The sequence below is a fragment of the Cygnus olor genome, chromosome 4 (genome assembly GCF_009769625.2).
Source record: "Cygnus olor isolate bCygOlo1 chromosome 4, bCygOlo1.pri.v2, whole genome shotgun sequence".
Classification (NCBI taxonomy): Eukaryota; Metazoa; Chordata; class Aves; order Anseriformes; family Anatidae; genus Cygnus; species Cygnus olor.
The window spans coordinates 2,737,264-2,756,583 of NC_049172.1; the positions used below are offsets into that span (position 1 = coordinate 2,737,264).

The 19,320-nt window shown below is 39.8% G+C and overlaps 1 protein-coding gene across 1 annotated transcript in view; it reads right to left on the bottom strand.

Moving 5' to 3' along the window:
- The window catches only part of ANK2 (ankyrin 2), a 166,016-nt gene that overhangs the window by 80,440 nt on the left and 66,256 nt on the right, over window positions 1-19,320 (bottom strand). Inside the window, 11 exon segments of the mRNA XM_040554653.1 lie at window positions 3,051-3,149; window positions 5,714-5,812; window positions 7,942-8,040; window positions 8,147-8,245; window positions 9,699-9,896; window positions 11,276-11,374; window positions 11,886-11,984; window positions 13,959-14,156; window positions 15,265-15,363; window positions 17,888-17,986; window positions 18,158-18,256. Coding sequence (XP_040410587.1) covers window positions 3,051-3,149; window positions 5,714-5,812; window positions 7,942-8,040; window positions 8,147-8,245; window positions 9,699-9,896; window positions 11,276-11,374; window positions 11,886-11,984; window positions 13,959-14,156; window positions 15,265-15,363; window positions 17,888-17,986; window positions 18,158-18,256 — 1,287 coding nt within the window.

Consider the following 19,320-nt stretch of genomic DNA (forward strand, 5'->3'; position numbering starts at 1 on the left):
CTTACCCTAGTACATAAGGTTCATTTATCACAGCATCAATTTATTCATAAATTAGACTTGTACTTCTCCTGTATAATAACAACCTCAGGCACTATTATTTATTTACAAAGAAGTAATGATACTGTATTTATTTCCTGATTTTCCCTTCAGTATAAGAAAACTTTTACATAATTTAACAATTGAAACACAGTTTGGAAAAATGAATCAATGTGTGTGTATATGTGTGTGTGCATGTGTGACTGTATTTCAGAAGAAAAACTCTGTAATACCATCTCTGGAACACTGAACTCAGTAAGAATCATTAATGCTACATCAATTCCCAACAGAAGCTGGGAATTATTTTGTTGTTGTTGTTTTAAACAAAATCTTTTTATGTATTAGATTTTTTTAATTGATAGGCACATTAAAAATGACAAATACAAAATTTGAAATCCTTATCCAGTTCCATGAATGGCCCACTCACTATTGTTTATGCCACTGAGAACTCTATTCTGGACTTCACTTTAAGCTTCTGTATTGAAAACTTTCTTTGCAGGGCCAGAATTTCATGTGTTCACACAGAATAATTCAGATGGATTTATATAAACCTGCATGCACTTTCAGCAATTGCTTACTCAACAGCAGTACAGCATAAAAAAATCACAAGGCTCCTCGTGCATTAATTTGTCTAAAAGAAAACTATGCCTATTTGTATAAATAACCCCAAACTCTATTGCACAGTAAACCTTTGAAAGTCTTTGTTCTGTTTTACTTCCATTTCATCTCTAAACAGAGTAAAAATATGTGCACCTTACTCTATTGTTTTGTATTCATGTGGCTCCACTAACAACTATACTTGTATAAGTAAGAGGAAAATTTGTTCAAAGTTAGACCAAAGGCTTTGGCACTGGAGATTTTTTCCTCATCTCAAATGGCAGTGACTTGAATATTAATAAAGCATCAGCCCCTCTAACATCCTCCATGCATCACTCTGCTACAACCTCAGAGAATGAACTAGCTATGGTGACAGTACCTTTTTTCAATGCTAAATGCTGGTTTGGCAATACCAACCTCATAATTTGGAGAACTTTATTGCAGGGAGTGCCTGTGAGTGCCTGCTATTTATCCCTCCTTTTTAGCACTTGTTCAAAATTGTATTTAATGAACAGTAACTACCATCATCATCAACAACAACAGAGGTTTACATTCTGTATATCCCTAAGGTAAAAGATTCAGACAAATTCATATCTGAAAAATCTGCTGAGTTCACTGAGGGTTCCCACCTGGCTTTTAAAAATAGTGGTTTGTACGCAGACACAGTGCAAGATTTCAGATTTCTCTCATATGCAAGTATTAGAGTTCAGCTATGCAAGTAAGTTTCAGTGTTTGATTCAGTCCTAAACCTCAAGCATCTGGTATCTGGTTGAAAAGTCCACTACTCTCAAAGTTTAAAGAAACATTTAACCAAAGTAAATAACTCACAGGTGTCTTTTCACAGTTGGATCCTTATTATTACTAAACATATTATACGTATATATGACAAGGTACAAGGTTCTACAGCGCTATGCAATGTACGATAGAAAGGAAGTTACAACTTATGTCAGGCCTGAATAGAAAAAGGGTGACAGGACACAGCAAAGAACAGACTAAGAACAGCAAAGGTGTCATTTGAGAACAAAAAAATATATACTTTAGAAAACAGAGCTAATGTTTCTTGAAAAATTTTATCTAGCTTTTATATTTTTTTAAATCTCTAGATATGTATGTGCTTATGCTTGTATGTGTGTGATGTGCTAGATGGTCAAATCAGAAAGTGAAAGAAGTATCAACAAAAACCTACAGTCCTTATGAAAAGACTTCTGGAATTGTGTTGGAATTCCTTGTCCAAACCTGACTCAGTCTGATTTTTGCAGGTCTTTAATAAATTATGGCTCACTCTATTTGTAACCCTATGCCATGCTACTTTTATTCCATCTTCCTCAGTTAATAACAAGGAGACTTGCCATGAGCATGCAGCAAAATCAAATTTTCCCATTTCTTTAAACAAGAGTGCATTCCTTCGCCTTCCCCTAGCCCCCTCCCTAATTGAGTAGTGGCATCCATTAAGCAATCTGTGAGCTCCTAAATGACATCTAGATCTGATAGGTTTTCTAGACTTCTAATCTTACTTGCATTTGAAAAAAAAAAAAAAAAAAAAAAAAAAAGGCATGATCCTACAACAAGGTTCCAAGATAAAATGCAGTAATGGAAATTTATAGTAAAATTGATTTCTTTAATGATGCACTATTTTTGATGTTGTCCCTTCCTAACTTCTAAAAAAAGTTGTAGATGGGAGGTAAAATTACAAGGAGAGAAAGCCTTCCCCTCTCAGTTTGTCAAAATACGTGTTTTTTCCTGGCTTAAAGCAACAGTATCACCTTGCTGATGGACCCTGAAAAATACAGATTACCAAGAGTGAGAGGACTGAACACATAAGGAAAAATTCTTCCGTATTTTGGAAAAACAGGATCCATTTGAACTGAAAGTGCCTTGAGTGAAAAAAATGATTGATGCGATTCAGAGCCATCTAGTGAGCATCATTAAGCTTGGCACCAGTCCACAGCTGGTAGAGTCCAAATGCTAAGAAGCCTGCTGTGGTGCGCTGCAATGGTTGAGCCCCAGCAGGTGTTAAAAGAAATGCGGAAATGTAAGAAGAGACTGAAGGAGAAAGGTAAAAAGACAAATAGAGAAGCAGGGCAGGATCTATACAACAACTCACAAACTTCTGGGAAGTTTGGATTTGTAGCTCAGACCCATCTCCAGACAAAAAGTTTTACTCTGCCCCTCAGTAGTTGTTTTTCCCTCTGTATGCACATAAAATTTGTTAACTGGCTCAGTAAAACCTGATGTATTGCACACACTTCTACATGCTTAAAAAATATATTGAAAGCACTTTTGCAAAACTCTAACAGAAAAGGGGGGCTTAAACCAGAAAATAAAAAGAAAAGAGGTACATGGGGAATCTGAGGGAAGAAAAGAAAGACAACATTCTGAATAAAGAAGAGAAACATTTTAATGCATCTGCAACTCACAGTTGTGGTGGTAGTAATCTCCTCCGTTACAACCTTCAGCGTATCGACCACTGAGATATATCCCAGACGCCTAGCAATAGCTAAGGCAGTGTTACCATTCTGGAGAGAAAAAGAGAGAAGAGGAGAGAGAGAGAAATGAGAGGGAGGATTGTGATGTGAACCAATGAGATCACTCTCAACACTGCATGAGCCAGCATTTCCATCCAAAACAAGGCGCAGCCTAGGAAAATCACTGTTTTTTTTATCGTTACATCTGACTTGGTCTTTGTAACTTCTTTAAGACTATAGCTCTGATTACCATGGTAACACAACACACTTACATCTGCCTGCTATTCTAAATAAATAAAAAAAAAAGTGCTGTATGTTTTAACCCTTTGGTGGTCAAATTCCACTACACAGTATGTCTCATCTGCAGAAGTTCATGCTTCATTTTGCATAAACTGATTTATATTAAAGATATTCTTCTTTTAAATGTATTTTTAAATCTTACAGTTTTAATTCCAGTTGAAACTGTAAGATCTTTATCTGGTGCAGCTCCTCTTCGAGGAATACAAGATTACAGCTATATTCTCCACATACACTTTAATTCCTCCTTACAACAAAAATGTATGTACAAAAAGTACACAAAAGCTGCTGATGGTAACAAACACAAAAACAAGCCTATATAAGGCTTGGGTGTTGGGAATTATTTTCCATGTAAATACATTTACTTGCAGTTTAAATGACCATGATATACAGATGTGCCATTCAGGAAATGCATATTACAATGGTAATTTAGTAATTGTTTAGGCATATTTATCTCCAGTTTATCACCTGGAACATTAAAATAGATTGGGAGATAAGTACTATTAACTCAATTTTATGAACATAGATTGTAACCTTTCATTTTAAATGAACAGTAATTAAGATTGCCATCTGTCTCGCTGCATTTGAAATTCCACTCAAACTGCCTCAAAATAGGGTCCATGGCAATTTATTTCGAGGAGCTCTTCCATTGTAGCATAAGGCCAGCCACAAGAGGAAGCAAAATTAATGAACCTTTTCATGAAAAAAAAAAAAAAGAAAAAAGAAAAAGAAGCATCAGAAACTTGCTAAATCATCCATAACTCTTTTGAGGGCATAACTTCCCTGCAGAACTGACCGACATGACTGGCAGCCTGCTCTGAGTGACCTGGCTCTTTCTCTGCGATGTGGCAGTCCGTGGGCACTGCGCCACTCAACTTGGGGAGGGGGCAGAGAGACATATTCCATGATTCTCCATGAAGAGCTGCACACTGAACTATTTTACACTACTTTGCACTGAACTGAAGAACAACATGCTGGCCTACTAGGGGAATCGTGGAAAGCCGCTGTATGGCTCTTCACACTGTAATGGTTTCTCTTGTGATACCACTGCACTATGCGCAGGGTGTCGGCCTGAGGGTTTCTCTTCCTTAGGTATCAGCTTTAGTTACCCATCATTTCAGTTCTTCTGCATTAGCCTAGCTCAGCAGCCCTGAAGCAATGCAGGGTTTGTGGATTAGCAGCACAAAATGAATAGATAAGCATCTTTACAACACAAATAGTGTGATTGTTACTGTCACTTGCACATTAACTGCCCATATCCCACTCCCATAACCCCATGTCAGCTGTCTCATGTTGAAATTCAATTACGTCAACTTAAAGGTTGCAGTATGTGGACAAGAACCGAGCTAGTATCTGAAAAAGCATGCAAACTGTGCAGTGCAGACACATTCCTGAGACTCTGCTTGGATTTGGGTAAGAGTTGGCATGACAGACCCAACTTGAGGACTGAATTCAAGTAAAGAAACCTTTGGCTGAATGTGTCCAGCAGAACCTTCAGGCCCAGAAGCTGACTAAAGATTTCTTGTTGATGATACACATATACTGGTATCTTGGATGCATGGTTTGGATACTGGTGCCTTGAATCACGGCACATAAACTGCTATCTTAGCTAACTTCACAGAAGATTATCCCATGTGATTGTTCCAGGACCAAACAGGTCCCCAGTGCCAGTTTAAGCATGCACAATACACATACATGGTAGCCGGAGCAACTTTGGGAAAGACCACAGGTTTTGGACTTTCTGGCTGCATTTTAAAGATTGCCCAAGTAGAGGTGACTAACAACAACATCAACATGAAATAGAACAGTTGCATTCCCAGCTGACCATGGAAAAGGAGCTGTGCAAGAGGTTACTCATGGTCTTTGAAGAGGTATTAACACCCATGAACTTAGTAAGAACCTAAAACAGAGAACCAGTGGACAGAGGGACAGAAATCTGGATGCAAATCTTCCAAGAAACGCAGGTTCAGATTTCCCTTTATTTTTTATGGAAAAATCTTTCTCAAGATACCATTTTACAGACAGAAGAATTGATGGAGAGGGCAACCGAACAAGCACAGCACAACTAGGTGTGGCTTGTCTGACACTGCAGCTCAGAAATCAGTTTCTTCATGTCATATACAGCTTAGTGCACACTGAGTTATATCTGAACTACCTTAAGAGTATAAGGAAAAGGAGAGGAAGTTACATTTACACATCTAACAACCAGCTGTATGAGGAATACTCGCACCAAAACAAAGACTTGCTATTAAGCCTTAAGAAAGGAAAGGAAAGAACTATCTAGGGAAACATATTCCACAGACACTTCACAGACTTACAGTGGTGATGGCGTTGGGCTTGGCCCCGTGTTGGAGAAGAACATTGATGATGTGAGTGTGGCCTTGCTGAGCAGCTTGGTGGAGAGGGGTGTACCCATTCTGTTGTCCACAGTGGTCACCATAAAAGCAAACAAAGAACAACAGTAACAACCAGCAGCAATTAGATTAGACACTTTGGTTTGCTTAATTCTGCTCCTTTTGAGACATTTCAAAAAGAAATTAGGCCATCAATTGACCCAAAGATGATAAATCTATAGTAATAATAACAGTCTTTCCCCAGATTAATGAAAACTTAAAGAAAATATTTTTATTCATCTATCATCTTACATCACACAATAAAAGCCAATTTCTGGATAGGAACAGTGAGGAACAGCAAATTAAAGTGGTATGCTAAAGACACAGAATCATAGCTGAAGCAGAGAACTTTTCTCCTTCTCTCACCTTTTTGCTTTCTGTAGAAGCCTTAAGATTTGCCTTTAAAATATTTGATACAATTTAAGAATATGTAATTTTTTAACAGCAGTGATTTCATGCCATTTGCTTTTAAAAAGACTAACAACATATACCTGTTAAAAATGTCAATCATTTTAGCTTTACTTTCACTTCAAAAAGGCCTGGCCAAGCCATAATTACACTGAAAAACACGTACACAATGTCTGTATTAAACATATACAGTTAAGCATGTTTGTTATCTGCTCCAGTGATTCAATTCTGTTGTTATACAATACAGGAACACAGCCAAAGTGTACTTTGGCTAGTTGATCTGAGATGGTATTATGTAAATCCAGTCAGGCAGTTCATTTACAAAATTATTTGCAATTGGTTTGAAAGCAAGCAGAAAATAAACTGGGAGAAAATACCAAGTTGATGTCACTGTACACTTAGGTAAAGCCTGAGGGCAGGCCCTGAACACACTCTGAGAATCATCTCTTTCGCAACTCAACAGATGCAAGTAATGCTATGTACAACTAATTAAACAGTGATAGTTTAGAACTGTTACAGTTCTTACATGTACAGTAATGCATGCATGAACTACTAAGAAATCAAAGGAGGATTTTCCTGTAGGTTGTAGTGCAAAGTATAGTTATTATCTTAACTTAAATATCAGTGCAGTCCTTTAAAAACAGAGTTCAGTAATACTATTTTTCACCGGAGATGGCATAAAACATCCTGCAGGCACGAGAGCTTACTTATTCTTCAACATGCCTACCCTGAATCCAGCCAGGATTGATTTGCTCTTTAAACCAAGTGCACAGTACTGGTTGACAGACTGCCCATATTCTTATTGGTCCCTTGACATGAGATTTTGGAGAAACACTGCCCCTTACCGTCATATAAACTCGCTGACTAATGAAATTATTCTAAATAAGTGAAATACCTGGGAGAACTAGCGTCAGAACTTGTTCCAGTGCCCCTGTACACATTGAGTGGGACCTAATACTAAAGATACAAGTATGTATGCCCCTTTAGTTAGCTTCTAAATACCTCAGCTTGAATATTTTGCAGTCACCAGAAAGTCTGTTTTTTGTTTCATATACTCTGGGGATATGCACATCTGGCTACACAAGCCATCACATTTGTTTGTTAGGCACACCAGCCTATATTTAAAGAAATTGCTGAAATTAGTGGATTACATTCAGTCTGGCAATTTGGTCCACTTCAGTAGAACTGTTCAATAACAGGGGACCCAGCTCCCTTTCAAAACAAAACAAAATGTCACCAGTAAGCTGCATTCTCCCACTGCTGCTGCTTCCTCTCCCAAAGTCATGCCACCCATGCTTTAGTTGGCAGTAATTCTTCCCACTCTACCAACAGACTGGAGAGAACATGGCATCACCCTCAAAGTCTTTGAATTATTATTTATCAGTTTGGCAAGACACAGGTATTACACTGGTGTAAACCATGTGTGAATGCGATCAGAAACAAGCCTGCACTTGTTAGTTGCATATGAAAATAAAACAAAAAAACACCAGCACCAAAAAAAATAATCCCCTGACACACCCAAAGAGTTACTTGACTTTTCTTTTGTGAACACTACACAAGGAGATGTAGCAGACAGAATGCATTCCAATACAAATCACATTTCAGTACAAATCGACAGATATGGACGCCTACCATCCAATAACTGTAGTTTCATAGTGAGAAAGGCACCTACTGGTATGTATCAGCAGCGTTTGGTTGACAAGTTCGTAATAAAGAGCAAAAGAAAGCAATGAAAAATTCTTTACCTTTGTTTTAGCATTAACATTTGCTCCCTGCTTGAGAAGAAAATTCACCATTTTGATGTTTCCATAGTGACATGCGACGATTAAAGGTGTGTAACCGAGCTACAACAAGAGAACAAGGAAATAAAACTGCAAGCTCAGTGGAACATTCCTCTACAACGATAGCATCCCTTGGCACACTGGAGACAGTAGTCACTCCATGATTTACCTTTGTCTGAGCATCTTGGTTTGCACCATGTTTTGTGAGTATTTCGGCAACATTCACTTTATCCTCTTGAGCTGCAAGGTGTAAGGATGTCAGCCCGGTCTGGAGATAGAATATATAAAATAAATAAATAAATAGAGATAAAAATAAAATCTTCTTTACATGAGAAATCGGGCCTTTCTCACTTTTGCATCTTTAAAAAAATTAAGAAACTAGACCCTAGCTATAGCTTAGAAATATGGGTTTAAACAAAGTAGAGTTGATGTTTCTTCTGTTCCGGCTGACAAAGCTCCACAGCAATTACATCACCAGAACCACAGCGTAAATGTTTCAGGCATCAGTGATCACATTCATATTTTATACAATAATGTCACTGGAGAAGCTGTTATTAACGGAGAAGCCCATTAATAAATTAGGGCAGGAAGCACACTCACTGGGCTTCCCACTCCTCAGACGGGAAAGGGAACCTTGACAACTGCAGGCACAAGTCAGAATGAAGAAAGGAACTCCAAAAACAGATCCCATTCAAAGACACCAAGGATGCAACCTTGACTAAAAGCTCTCTGTGATCACGCAAACAGTGCTTGCCCATGAACAAGGAAGAGAACAAATTTTGAAAGAGAAATGAAAACAGCCTTGTTTTTAATTGTTTATATAGCATATTACACTAATTCCAGATAATGAGAGACTTGAGCCTTCCATACTGAATTGTACAAACAAAAGTTGCAGGCTTCTGACCTTAGGTGTGTAAGATTTACATATATGTGCATGGATAAATCTGGTGACCTATGAAGACCTACAGTAATAGGTTTTTGAGGAGGCAGCTAGTTTTCTATATAGGGCTCATCATGTACAACCATAGAAAATCCAAAAGACTGGAAAGGTCCTCCAGAGCATTTTTTCTACTCAGTACTCCACTGATACTGTTGTTTTGTTATTTGCCAGAGGCTGCCAATTTCTTCCACTCAGAAGGAAGGCTGAAGGGTAAAATATATGAGGAAAAGAGCCTTTGCTGGCATGAGCACTAAATTCTTTTGGACTGTAGCTCTCAGGTTTCTGTTATACGTTACTAAATCAGCCCATGGGCCCACAACCTCCTGAATTTTACATTCCTCATCTTTTGCATCTAATGTAAAACTCTAGCAGCATATGTGAAACAGCTCAGCAATGGCAAGGTTGCAACACCACAAAAATGCTGCAGTCCTGCCTTCTTGAATGCTTTGGAAAACGGTTTCTGCTGTAAGCCCTCTACCAGAGTCAGGTGTTGCACCATTTTCCTCCGATTATGGCAAACAGCTGCAGCTCCTCCTGTGGGCTACCCGGTACAGCTATTAATTACATGATATAAGTTAACTGGTCAATCTATCTGCCATGGCTTGGTTTCCTCTCCACACTTCTACTGTTCACCCACCCGTCATCACTTCTGCAGGCTCACGAATACACATATAAAGAAGTGAAGCAAACAATTTCTAATAACATTACATCATTCTCATGCTGCACTTTGTATCTTAGTGGATACTCCCACCATAGTACTTCATCTCCAGTTGTGAGTTACCTTTGTTGCCACATGGATATTGGATCCTTTCTCCAAAAGCAAGGTCACCATGTCAGTGTGACCTTCTTGGGAGGCCAAATGAAGTGGGGTCACTCCCTGTTTGGTCAAAATGTTGGTCTCAGCCCCGTAGTTCAGTAGAGTGGTAGCTATCTGCATCTGATTTTTCTTGGCAGCAATGTGCAGAGGGGTGTATCCATTCTAACAGATGTCAGGAAACAAAATGAGAATAAAGTTAACAGCCACGTAAGCCTAGGAAGTCAGACACCTTTGAACTATGTTATTTGCTGTTACCCCAAATCACTAGAGATGGGAGTCCATTATATCTTCAGTGCCAGACATGTCCCACATGGCCCTGCTGTTTTGCTGCTGTGGCTGTCTGTTATTTTCTCCATACAAACTAGAACAAAGCAGGCACTCGCTAGGCAGACAGGACCTGATACCTTCAAATTATCCTGAGTTTCACACCTATATTTTTAATAACCTATATTGTAAATATTCGCTTCTGACTGATGGGTGACATTCCCTGGGATGAATGATGGGTGCACACTCTTCATTACGTTATGTGTGGTTTGGGATTGTGTGGGTAGAGGTGTGTTTGCATATGGAATTTTGATACATGTCAGTCGTGACTCTGGTTGGAAACAGGAATAGGGATGAATGTTCCTCTGATCAAATTAACCATTCAAGCAAAGCAGAAAGGTGCTGATGGTATTTTTTGGCAACAAGGCAACTTCCCACCTTTAATTGCTTTACAGAGCACCAAGTGGGAAAATTCTGGCTCACAGCAAACAGTCTCTGTTGGAGGTGTTCTCTCGGTTGGTCTGTGTCTTCTTAAAAGGGAGCTTTCCCAAGCTATCCTACTGCAACTGAAACTTTCCCAGCGTAAACAACAGTTCTCCTATCATCACTTCAAGGACTGGCTCTATTTTTTAGCAGCATGTAAAAAGCAGTCTCATACAGAGTAGAACATGCTGAAACCGGTACCAGTTCTCTTGTTATTCTCCCTTTTTGTTAGCCTGGGCCTAGCACAGTGATATCATAACAATATTCCTAATCCCAGAATGAATTCTGCTTATGTGTGGTCAGAATATACACATGGTTTCTAATATTACACAATCCTAAAGTGAGTTCCAACTATGACTAAAGCTTGCAAATATAAAAATGGGCAGAGAGAGGCATGCATATGCATACGCATATCTATTTCTTCTTTTTCAGGGAAGGTCTCAAAGAAGAACAATTTGGGCAGGGTGTCAGCCATCTAGTTGGAAGCAGGGCCAGCCTCCCAGGTTGCTTAGGGACAGCCTAGTCACATTTTGACCACCTCCAAGGATCCCTGGGGCAAACTGCTCCAACACTGAGCCCTCCACCCCTTGGAGGCTTTTTTTTTTTTTTTTATTTACCTCGAACTGCAATTTCCCTCATGCCTGATGACACCCGGTGCCGCCTCCAGCTTTCCACAGTGGATGGGGAAAAGCGGCGGGAAGGAGGGAAGGGAGGATGGAGGCTGGGCTGAGGACAGCAGACCCACAGCCGTTGGGGTGGCCATTGGGGTGGCTGTTTGGGTGGCCGGAGCTCACCTTGGCGGTCGCGTGGGGTGAGGCGCCCTTCTCCAGCAGCAGCAGAGCCACCTTCTGGTTGTCGTAATGGGCCGCCACGTGGAGGGGCGTGAGGCCGTTCTGTAAGGGCGGTTAGCGAGCGTTAGCGGGGCATGGGGCAGCAGGGGGGGGTTAACGTTAGCGATGGTGACCAGAAACCACAGGCGGTGGGCTAGGCTGTTCGATATGGGGGGAAAAGCAGCTGAGGGTGAACACGGGCAGCCCTCAGAGAATCCGTTCCCGCAGCACAGGGAAACCTGGCATCGCCCCCGTGTTGTTTTTTTTTAATTAGGATTTTTACAGTTTAGACAGCCTAGAGGAATCGGTGTTTCTTGAGCCACAGAAACATGTTTGTCCTCACAGCCGTGCACAGTGTACCCTCCTGTGAGGAACCTAAACCCAACGGGCAGCAGCACTGCCTCCAAAGCTAATGCCCATAATCATCAGCCTCAGGAGAATGTGATCTTAATAAAGCTAACACGACCATCTGAAAGCAGCTGCAGGCTTCCTCCGCATGCATATTTCACACAGTTAGACCCTAAGTAAGAATCCAAACCACTGCTGATTATTGTTTTCTTTCTCTGGTGAGTACCTTGCCAGCTGAATCGGGAGAGGCGCGACGTTGCAGAAGGAGTTTTGCCACTTCCAGGCTTCCATATTTGGCCGCCACATGTAAGGGTGTGAATCCCTTCTGAAAAATTTCAGGAGACAAAAGAAAGCATTTGTGTTAAAAATCATGTTGACATCTCCCTTTCAAGAACCACGTCATTAAACAAGTCGTTCTTCAACCTATATTCTAGCTGCTAGAATCAGTCACCATATCTAGAAATAGCATCATCTCTTAGGAGCAGTTTAGAAGCATGAAATACAAAAAATTTCATTATTCTGTCCAAAGTACATGGCGACAGTGTGTCAGACATTTTATCTGATACAGATTCTACTAGCAACATACACTGTGTGGGCAATGAAAGCACTTGTACAAATTTCTATTCCAAACCAGCTGCATTTTCCAGTTTCATGATGACAGCTTTAGAAATATTTCTTGTGCCAATTGTTGCCAGTAACAATGAAACACCAACTAAATTCAGCGAGACAAGCTCCAAACTTTGTATTTCTTCTTTAGAGAGTTTGTAGAAAAATGATTTTCTTTTTTTTTTTTTTTTTTTTAATCTATATAGTCACCATCCTCTGCTGCAGCCTCTGAACTTCAGCTAAGAAAAGTCATGCCTGACTCAATGGTAGTGCTTTTGGAAACATGTGGCAAGACAAAAATCTTGCCTTTTGGAAAGAGTCCTTTTCTATTTGTTCTAGAATGCTTGTCAGTAAAGCACAAACATAAGGTCTGTGTCAAGCTAACATGCTGTTTGCCTACTCATTTAATTTCAAATATCATGTTGATAAGGAAAACTCATGAATGCAAGACAGTAGGTGGCAGACCGCACCGCTGCCCTGACTGTAATTCCAGGGAACTACATTGACCTATTTGCCTGACACATAAGTGATGTATAATGATTATTATCATCATCAACTTGTTCCATTAATCCCACCACAACAAAAGTTTACGTCAGGGAATCAAAAACATTTCCAGCTCATGAATCATGGGTTTGTACAAAGATTATCTAGAGGGCTACATCTTTCCCTCGTAATTATGTTTCTGCAGTACTAAAGCAACTGTCATAAAGCCGTATGGAAAACTGGGAAAGTATTAAATGTATTTTTAGCCGTTTTAATGTGATTTAACAGACGGATAAAAGGAGAACAGCAAGCATTCCCAGTAATCCATGGATCATAATTTCGGATTGCTACAAGTTTGGACTTGCAAACCCTGGAAGACACCCCATGATTCAAAAAAATGTTTTGAGCTACAACTGTAATATCAGGGGTACTTCTTTAGTCCTAAAACAATGGTAAGAATCATTTATTCACATGTGATAAATTTGGAAAAGTTATCTTGGCACATAATTCTATTCACAGTATCTATTTTCTTACATGTTCATCAATGTTAGGAATGTATTGGTAACCATTTTTGTTTAAGAAAACAGTAATATTCCACAGATTATTTCTTTTGTCGGTCTAGAAAAATGGCCTATTGTGTCATATGCTATCTCTTTTATAGAAATACTGAAAATAGATTCAGAATTAGATGAGACTGGGTAGATGCTGAATTGTATAAACATGCATTTAGGAACATTCCTTTCAGCTAGTACAGACCAGAATTATTTTACTATTTAAATAAACAAGTTTTTGAAAAGCAAGCAGGCCTGTTCGTTAGAAAAAAAAAAATAAAATTGCTTCCTCCTCCCAAATCTGCATTTTATACTCTGAAAATTTTTGGAAAAAATCCCTACTTGTAACACAATGGGATAAAAATAAACGAGAACTTCGGATACATTTAAATCTGTTGTGGCAATGTATTTTTCATGACCTGCATTTAGGTCCTGTGGGAACCAAACTCACAACTTCAGATTACAGCAAAATATGTCAAAATTTGATTAATTTCTGATGTTACTTCAGTCTACTGGATTACTGTGGATTAAATAAGAACAAAAAAAGACCCAAACTAGCTTTATTTCTCAGAGAGAAAGTACATTCTTCATGAAACAGACTTGCACAGGAATGCACTGCCTGTGCTACTAGAATACAGACACAAAGCATTTTGTCTTACTTTGGTGGACATGGAGTGTGAGGCCCCTGCCTCTAGGAGAACTGATGCAACATCAACTTGTCCCTCTCTGGCAGAGATGTGCAGTGGAGTGTATCCATTAGTCGTTGCAGCATCAGGGTGGGCCATGTGCTGTAGCAGAAGCTGGACAATCTCCGTTTTACCCAAGCGAGAGGCAATGTGCAGTGGAGTCTGTTCTTCCTACAACTCAAATTGAGTAGATAATTAGTGCAGGTAGAACTATCCTGAACACAATATTGTGTTTGATCCCAATGGATGTCTCTATGCATTGGTCTTGCAAAAATCTTAAGAACTGATAATACAAAGAAGGCAGTAAAGGAGGGCTTGCCGGTTAATTCTGGGGATGAGCTTCAGCAATGTCTTATCAGAATAGAAAGAGAGGAACTATGAAGAAAAACATTTTTCTCCTTTTCTTGATAATACGACACATAGCTTCCATCACTTGCTTTCCTTTGTGTTCTTATTTGTTGTACACCAACTACCCTGCTCTTCAAATGGTCCCCTTGGTTTCAGAATCTGGCATTAACTGCTACCAGAACCTCTGATGCTTGGATTTAGGACACTGCTGTGCATCTTCTTAGTTCGATGGAACAGCTATTGTTGGTCTCAGCCAGGTATATTGTACAGGGCTTGGCTAGAACTGGAGTTAATTTTCTTCACAGCAGCACATAAAGTGCCGTGTGTTAGATTTGTGACCAAAACAGTGTTAATAGTACACTGGTGTTTTAGGTATTGCTGAAAAGTGCTTACACAGTGTCAAGGCCTTCTCTGCTGGGAGGTGACACAGCCAGGAGAGCTGACCTGAATTGACCAGAGTAATCCATACCATGTAACGTCATGCTCAGCAATAAAACTGGGTGGTAAGTTTTTCCGAAGGAGCTGTTGCTTGGAGACTGGCTGGGCAGCAGTCTGCTTGTGGGAGGTGGTGAGTGATTGCCTTTCCATCCATCACTTGTAGGGGGAGGGCTTGTTTTGTTCCAGTTTTTTGGTTTTGTTTTTTCTTTCTCCTTCACTTACTAACCTGTCAAGCCAGAAGTTTTTCTGACTTTTGACCTTCTGATTGTACCCCCCATTCCCTAGCAGGGGGAGAGAGCAAGTGACTGAGATACCAGCCCGTGTCAACCCACCGCACACATTCTATATATTACTGGTTTTGGAACTGTTTCAGGTGTGCTTAGTGTTGAACCCACAGCTCAAATAAAAATGAAATTGCTCCTCCTTTGCTCCCCTGCTTCTGCTATGTTTTTGAGTAAGAGAAAGCAAAAAAAGTTGTAAGCAGAACACCTACCCTGGCTCGGGCATCAACCAGCGCCCCGTTTCTGAGGAGACAACGAACTACTTCCACCTGCCCAGCACGTGCTGCCATGTGCAGCGCCGTTTCTCCACGCTGTAGAAAAGCAAAAAAGTGTCAGTGTCCCAAACTTCTGTGAAGAAACAGAGCTCTGATGGTGCAAACTCTGCCCACGCTTTAGCTCGTGTAGAGACCTGCGTTTCTGCCCACTGAGAACCTGTCTTCAGAGCCAACGACAGGCAGTTAAGAACAGTGTGTGCATACATGTCACCAGGTTGTGGTTTGCAAACTCGGTGATCCTGGACAAACATAATAACACTACAGAGGGTTAGGATAAAAGTCCTGGTTTATAGAATATTCTGCCTTATAGAGTCCCCTGGTCACATACATTCCTCAGCTTTCTACACACGGATGCATCAGCTTGTGTACCATACAGGAGATATGAGTGTATTGAGCCCGTCTCTCTCGAGGGACAGCGAGGCACACAAGCCTCAAGATGGAAGGGAATTCTTTTTCCAAATGGTCTCTTCCTGCATGCTGTGTGTAGCTGACAGCTTTAAAAGTCCTTGCAGTGGCTGTGCACAACTGAGCCAGCACACAAAATGTGTAAAATCTGTGCTCAGCAGCCCAGCTCTGTCTGCAGGCTATGGAATAAATGTCATTCCAAGCCTTTTGCAGCCCACAGAATTTGAAGGAGTGTATGAAACTTTGGAAAGCTAACTGGAGTGATGTGGAATTTCAGATCTGAACAACAAAGTACAGATGATACATTCAAAGCATTTACTTTTTGCATAGATTTGCACAGGAACACTGAAAGTGACTGCTCCTTGACGATAGAGTTTCAAGATAATTTTTCACAGTTCAACATTCTTTGAGCTTACTGTCATAAAGTGGACTAAAACAGTCCCTGTGCAGCTCATCTACGTCTGGTACATTAGGTACCGGAGCAGTTCTGCAATCAAGAGCTCTGTATTTACCTGTTATATTATGATAACACAGCAGGACTGAACGCTTCTATGTGTTAATGAGTTCCTTCTCGTTACTATAGAACTGGAGTGTATTTTATGACTGTCAAGGTAAAATATAATTGCCAAAGCAAACACTCTTGTCAAGATCTTTTGCATCAGAAATCATGTCTTCTTGTCCTTCTGTCTACATGTAGCAAAAGAAGCAACCTGAGTTTAGCTTGTTATGAATTTCTAATTAAAGCAAACTCTCTTCACCCTGAGTTCATTTATTTAGTCACTTTAAAATTAACATTGTATTACCCGCTCTGATTACTAAGTAGGCAACAAACAAAATCCCAAAGCCCCTGTTACAAACCTCAATATAGAATTTCATCTATATAAATTTTATTACCTGAAGAATGAACTGCTTAAAATTTGAACAAATTTTACATTTCTCACCCTCTAAAGATCAGATTTCTATAAAGACCCTTTTGTACTTGAATTAGCAAAGCAATTTAGCTTTTGAAAACAGTTAGTAAACCAACAGGGAACTTCAGCTTACGAAGTAAAAGCCAAGACACCTGTGTAGCACAAATTGTGAAGCATTAAACTTTGCGCGTAAGTATCCAGTAATACCACCACAATACATTTAATTGCTTCCACAAGAATTTCTTGTTGGATTCCATATCATCAATAAAGTTTTTATGTAAGAATTGCTTCTATAAAAAAGTAGAAAGCAGTAAGAGGTTTTATCAAGAAGAGTCTGTTCTAACAATTCAGGCAAACATCTCAGCATGCTGAGTGCTGTCACTGGGTTCCATTTAAGATTTTTCTAACCGATGGGAAAAACTGCCAAGTCCAGCATACCTGAATTAATTTGTTGTTGTTGTTGTTTTCTTGCTGGGAACACTTACTTATAACATTATTTGCTGGTAAAGAGCTGCTTTCAAAGTGCGGACAGTCAGAAGTTAAATATTTGTTTATACTGACAAATAAAAACAGTAAGATATCTATGAAATATAACTCAGGAAACTATCGTGTTCTTTTTATTATTATTATTCTTGGTAACTAGGCTATTGGTACACAAACACCATTTCTATGGTAAGTCAGGTTCTGCATTTTGTTACCTCCCAAAGGTCACATTTTCTAGGTTTAGATATGTTCTTTCAAAAGGCACTGGGTCCTGGAATTTCCTGTATAAAAGCAACATCTTGAGTTTAACATTTTTGTTTAATTGTTAGGTTTAAGCATCTCATATCCTTTCAATAACACAAATGGCACAATTTCATGACAGCCAGCAAGACTGTGCAAGCAGAAACTAGAGCCATTTGGATATAAATTTCATCATTCTGAACTAAAACACAGTCTTCCCTGTGACTTGGCTTATATTCACAGCTTTGAAAGTATTTGGTGAGGTTTGTCTGTTTTTAAGGGAAACTTTTACTTATTCAGGCATTGCTGAAGAGTACATGAAACCACAGGTGGCTTACAATGCCTATACGATAGTTATTTTCCCCTCAATGCTGTGCTAAAAGGTGCTAGGATAATTTGTCCTAACATGCAATAACGTAATGAAATATCATTCAAATGTGACCTTTGGTTGAACTGCATGGTAGGCCAGACCCCTCTGAAGGAGGCATCACACAGATGATTCTAGTCAAAGCCATACTCACAATGTTAGTGACATCGGGAGAGGCTCCGTTCTGCAGCAGAAGGAGGACTATGTTCAAGTGGCCCATAAATGCAGCCACATGTATTGGTGTGAGGCCCGACTGCGAAACAAAGCAAGAGCAGTTTTACTCCTCTGCACGGGCGTAGGGAAGGGGCTTCTTCGTTTAATTAAAACATAAGTGAAAGTGAGGCATGACAGGAAAGAGAAAAAAAGGAAGCAAAAAAGGAGAGAGAGAAGGAATGTTTCTTCAGGGTATGAAACATTTTTCTACCTCTGTTATAGCCTGGATTGAAGCCCCATATTTCACCAGGAGTTCCATGACTTTGATGCGATTTTTCTTGCAGGCAATGTGCAGTGGAGTAAAACCATTCTGTGCAAAAGACAGTCATGTTAGTTAAAAACATGCAACTACACTTTCCACACAGCTCCATGCTGGCGCGCTAGGAGCAGAAGGGTTAGAGTACCGGAAGCAATTTTTCTTTAAGCACAAGAGGTTATGAATTACAGACATCTCCCAGTAGTTTGAGGCAGAACAAAGCAGTGCTGCTGCTTTCTTCTCAGGCAATGGAGAGAAACTGAACTTCCACCTCTGAAAACCAAATACAGAGATGCCTGTTCTGACTTGCAGGTACGTGTGCGCATGCGTGTATGTATGTATGTGGTTCTGAAGGCTGCACATGTGTATGTGTACAAATGATTTGCAGTAGCTTCCAAGATTGCCTAACACAAGAAAAAAATATAAGAAACTATAGTGGTAACTTTGAAACCAGTTAGAGTCTTTTGAGATGTACAAAGCACATTTTATACCTCTCTATGAACAGAACAGAGTATTTCTTCCAGATTCCACCTTATTTTTTGTCTTTATCTTGTAGGCTTGTGCAAGCCTTAAGCATCTATGTGTATTTATTTTGTATTTGCGCATCACTCTACAGTATACTGTATTCATGCTCGTGTATGTGTGCATTTTGCAAGGACACCTTAAATTAATTGTCACTACTTCAGCTGTGGTTTCACAAAGTCTCAATATATTTGTGGCCCTTCTTCCTTTATTCCTGCCCCGCTGAGTCATAAAGCATTGTAAGCAAGGTATCAGCCCTCATCTGGGTTAAAACTAAATAGGACAGGGCAGGAACAGGAATGAAACGGGAATGGAAAAGAGAACATCTTAAACCAGCATTGCAACCTAGCAATCTTATACTGTGAGACGGTAGGTTTAGTGTTGTGCTTACAATCAGCAGATATTCATTTCCTTCGAAATGCTCATTCAGTAAGACTGGGGCTCTTTCAACAAAGCATGTCTTCGTACTGTGTACTGTAACACATGCTTTGACTTCAAGCTCTTTTTATGTACTATTACTGCTAACACAGGCTAAGTGTGTGCCTAAAGCTAAGCGAACACATTATTTACTGTATTGTCAACATTTTAGTGAAAAG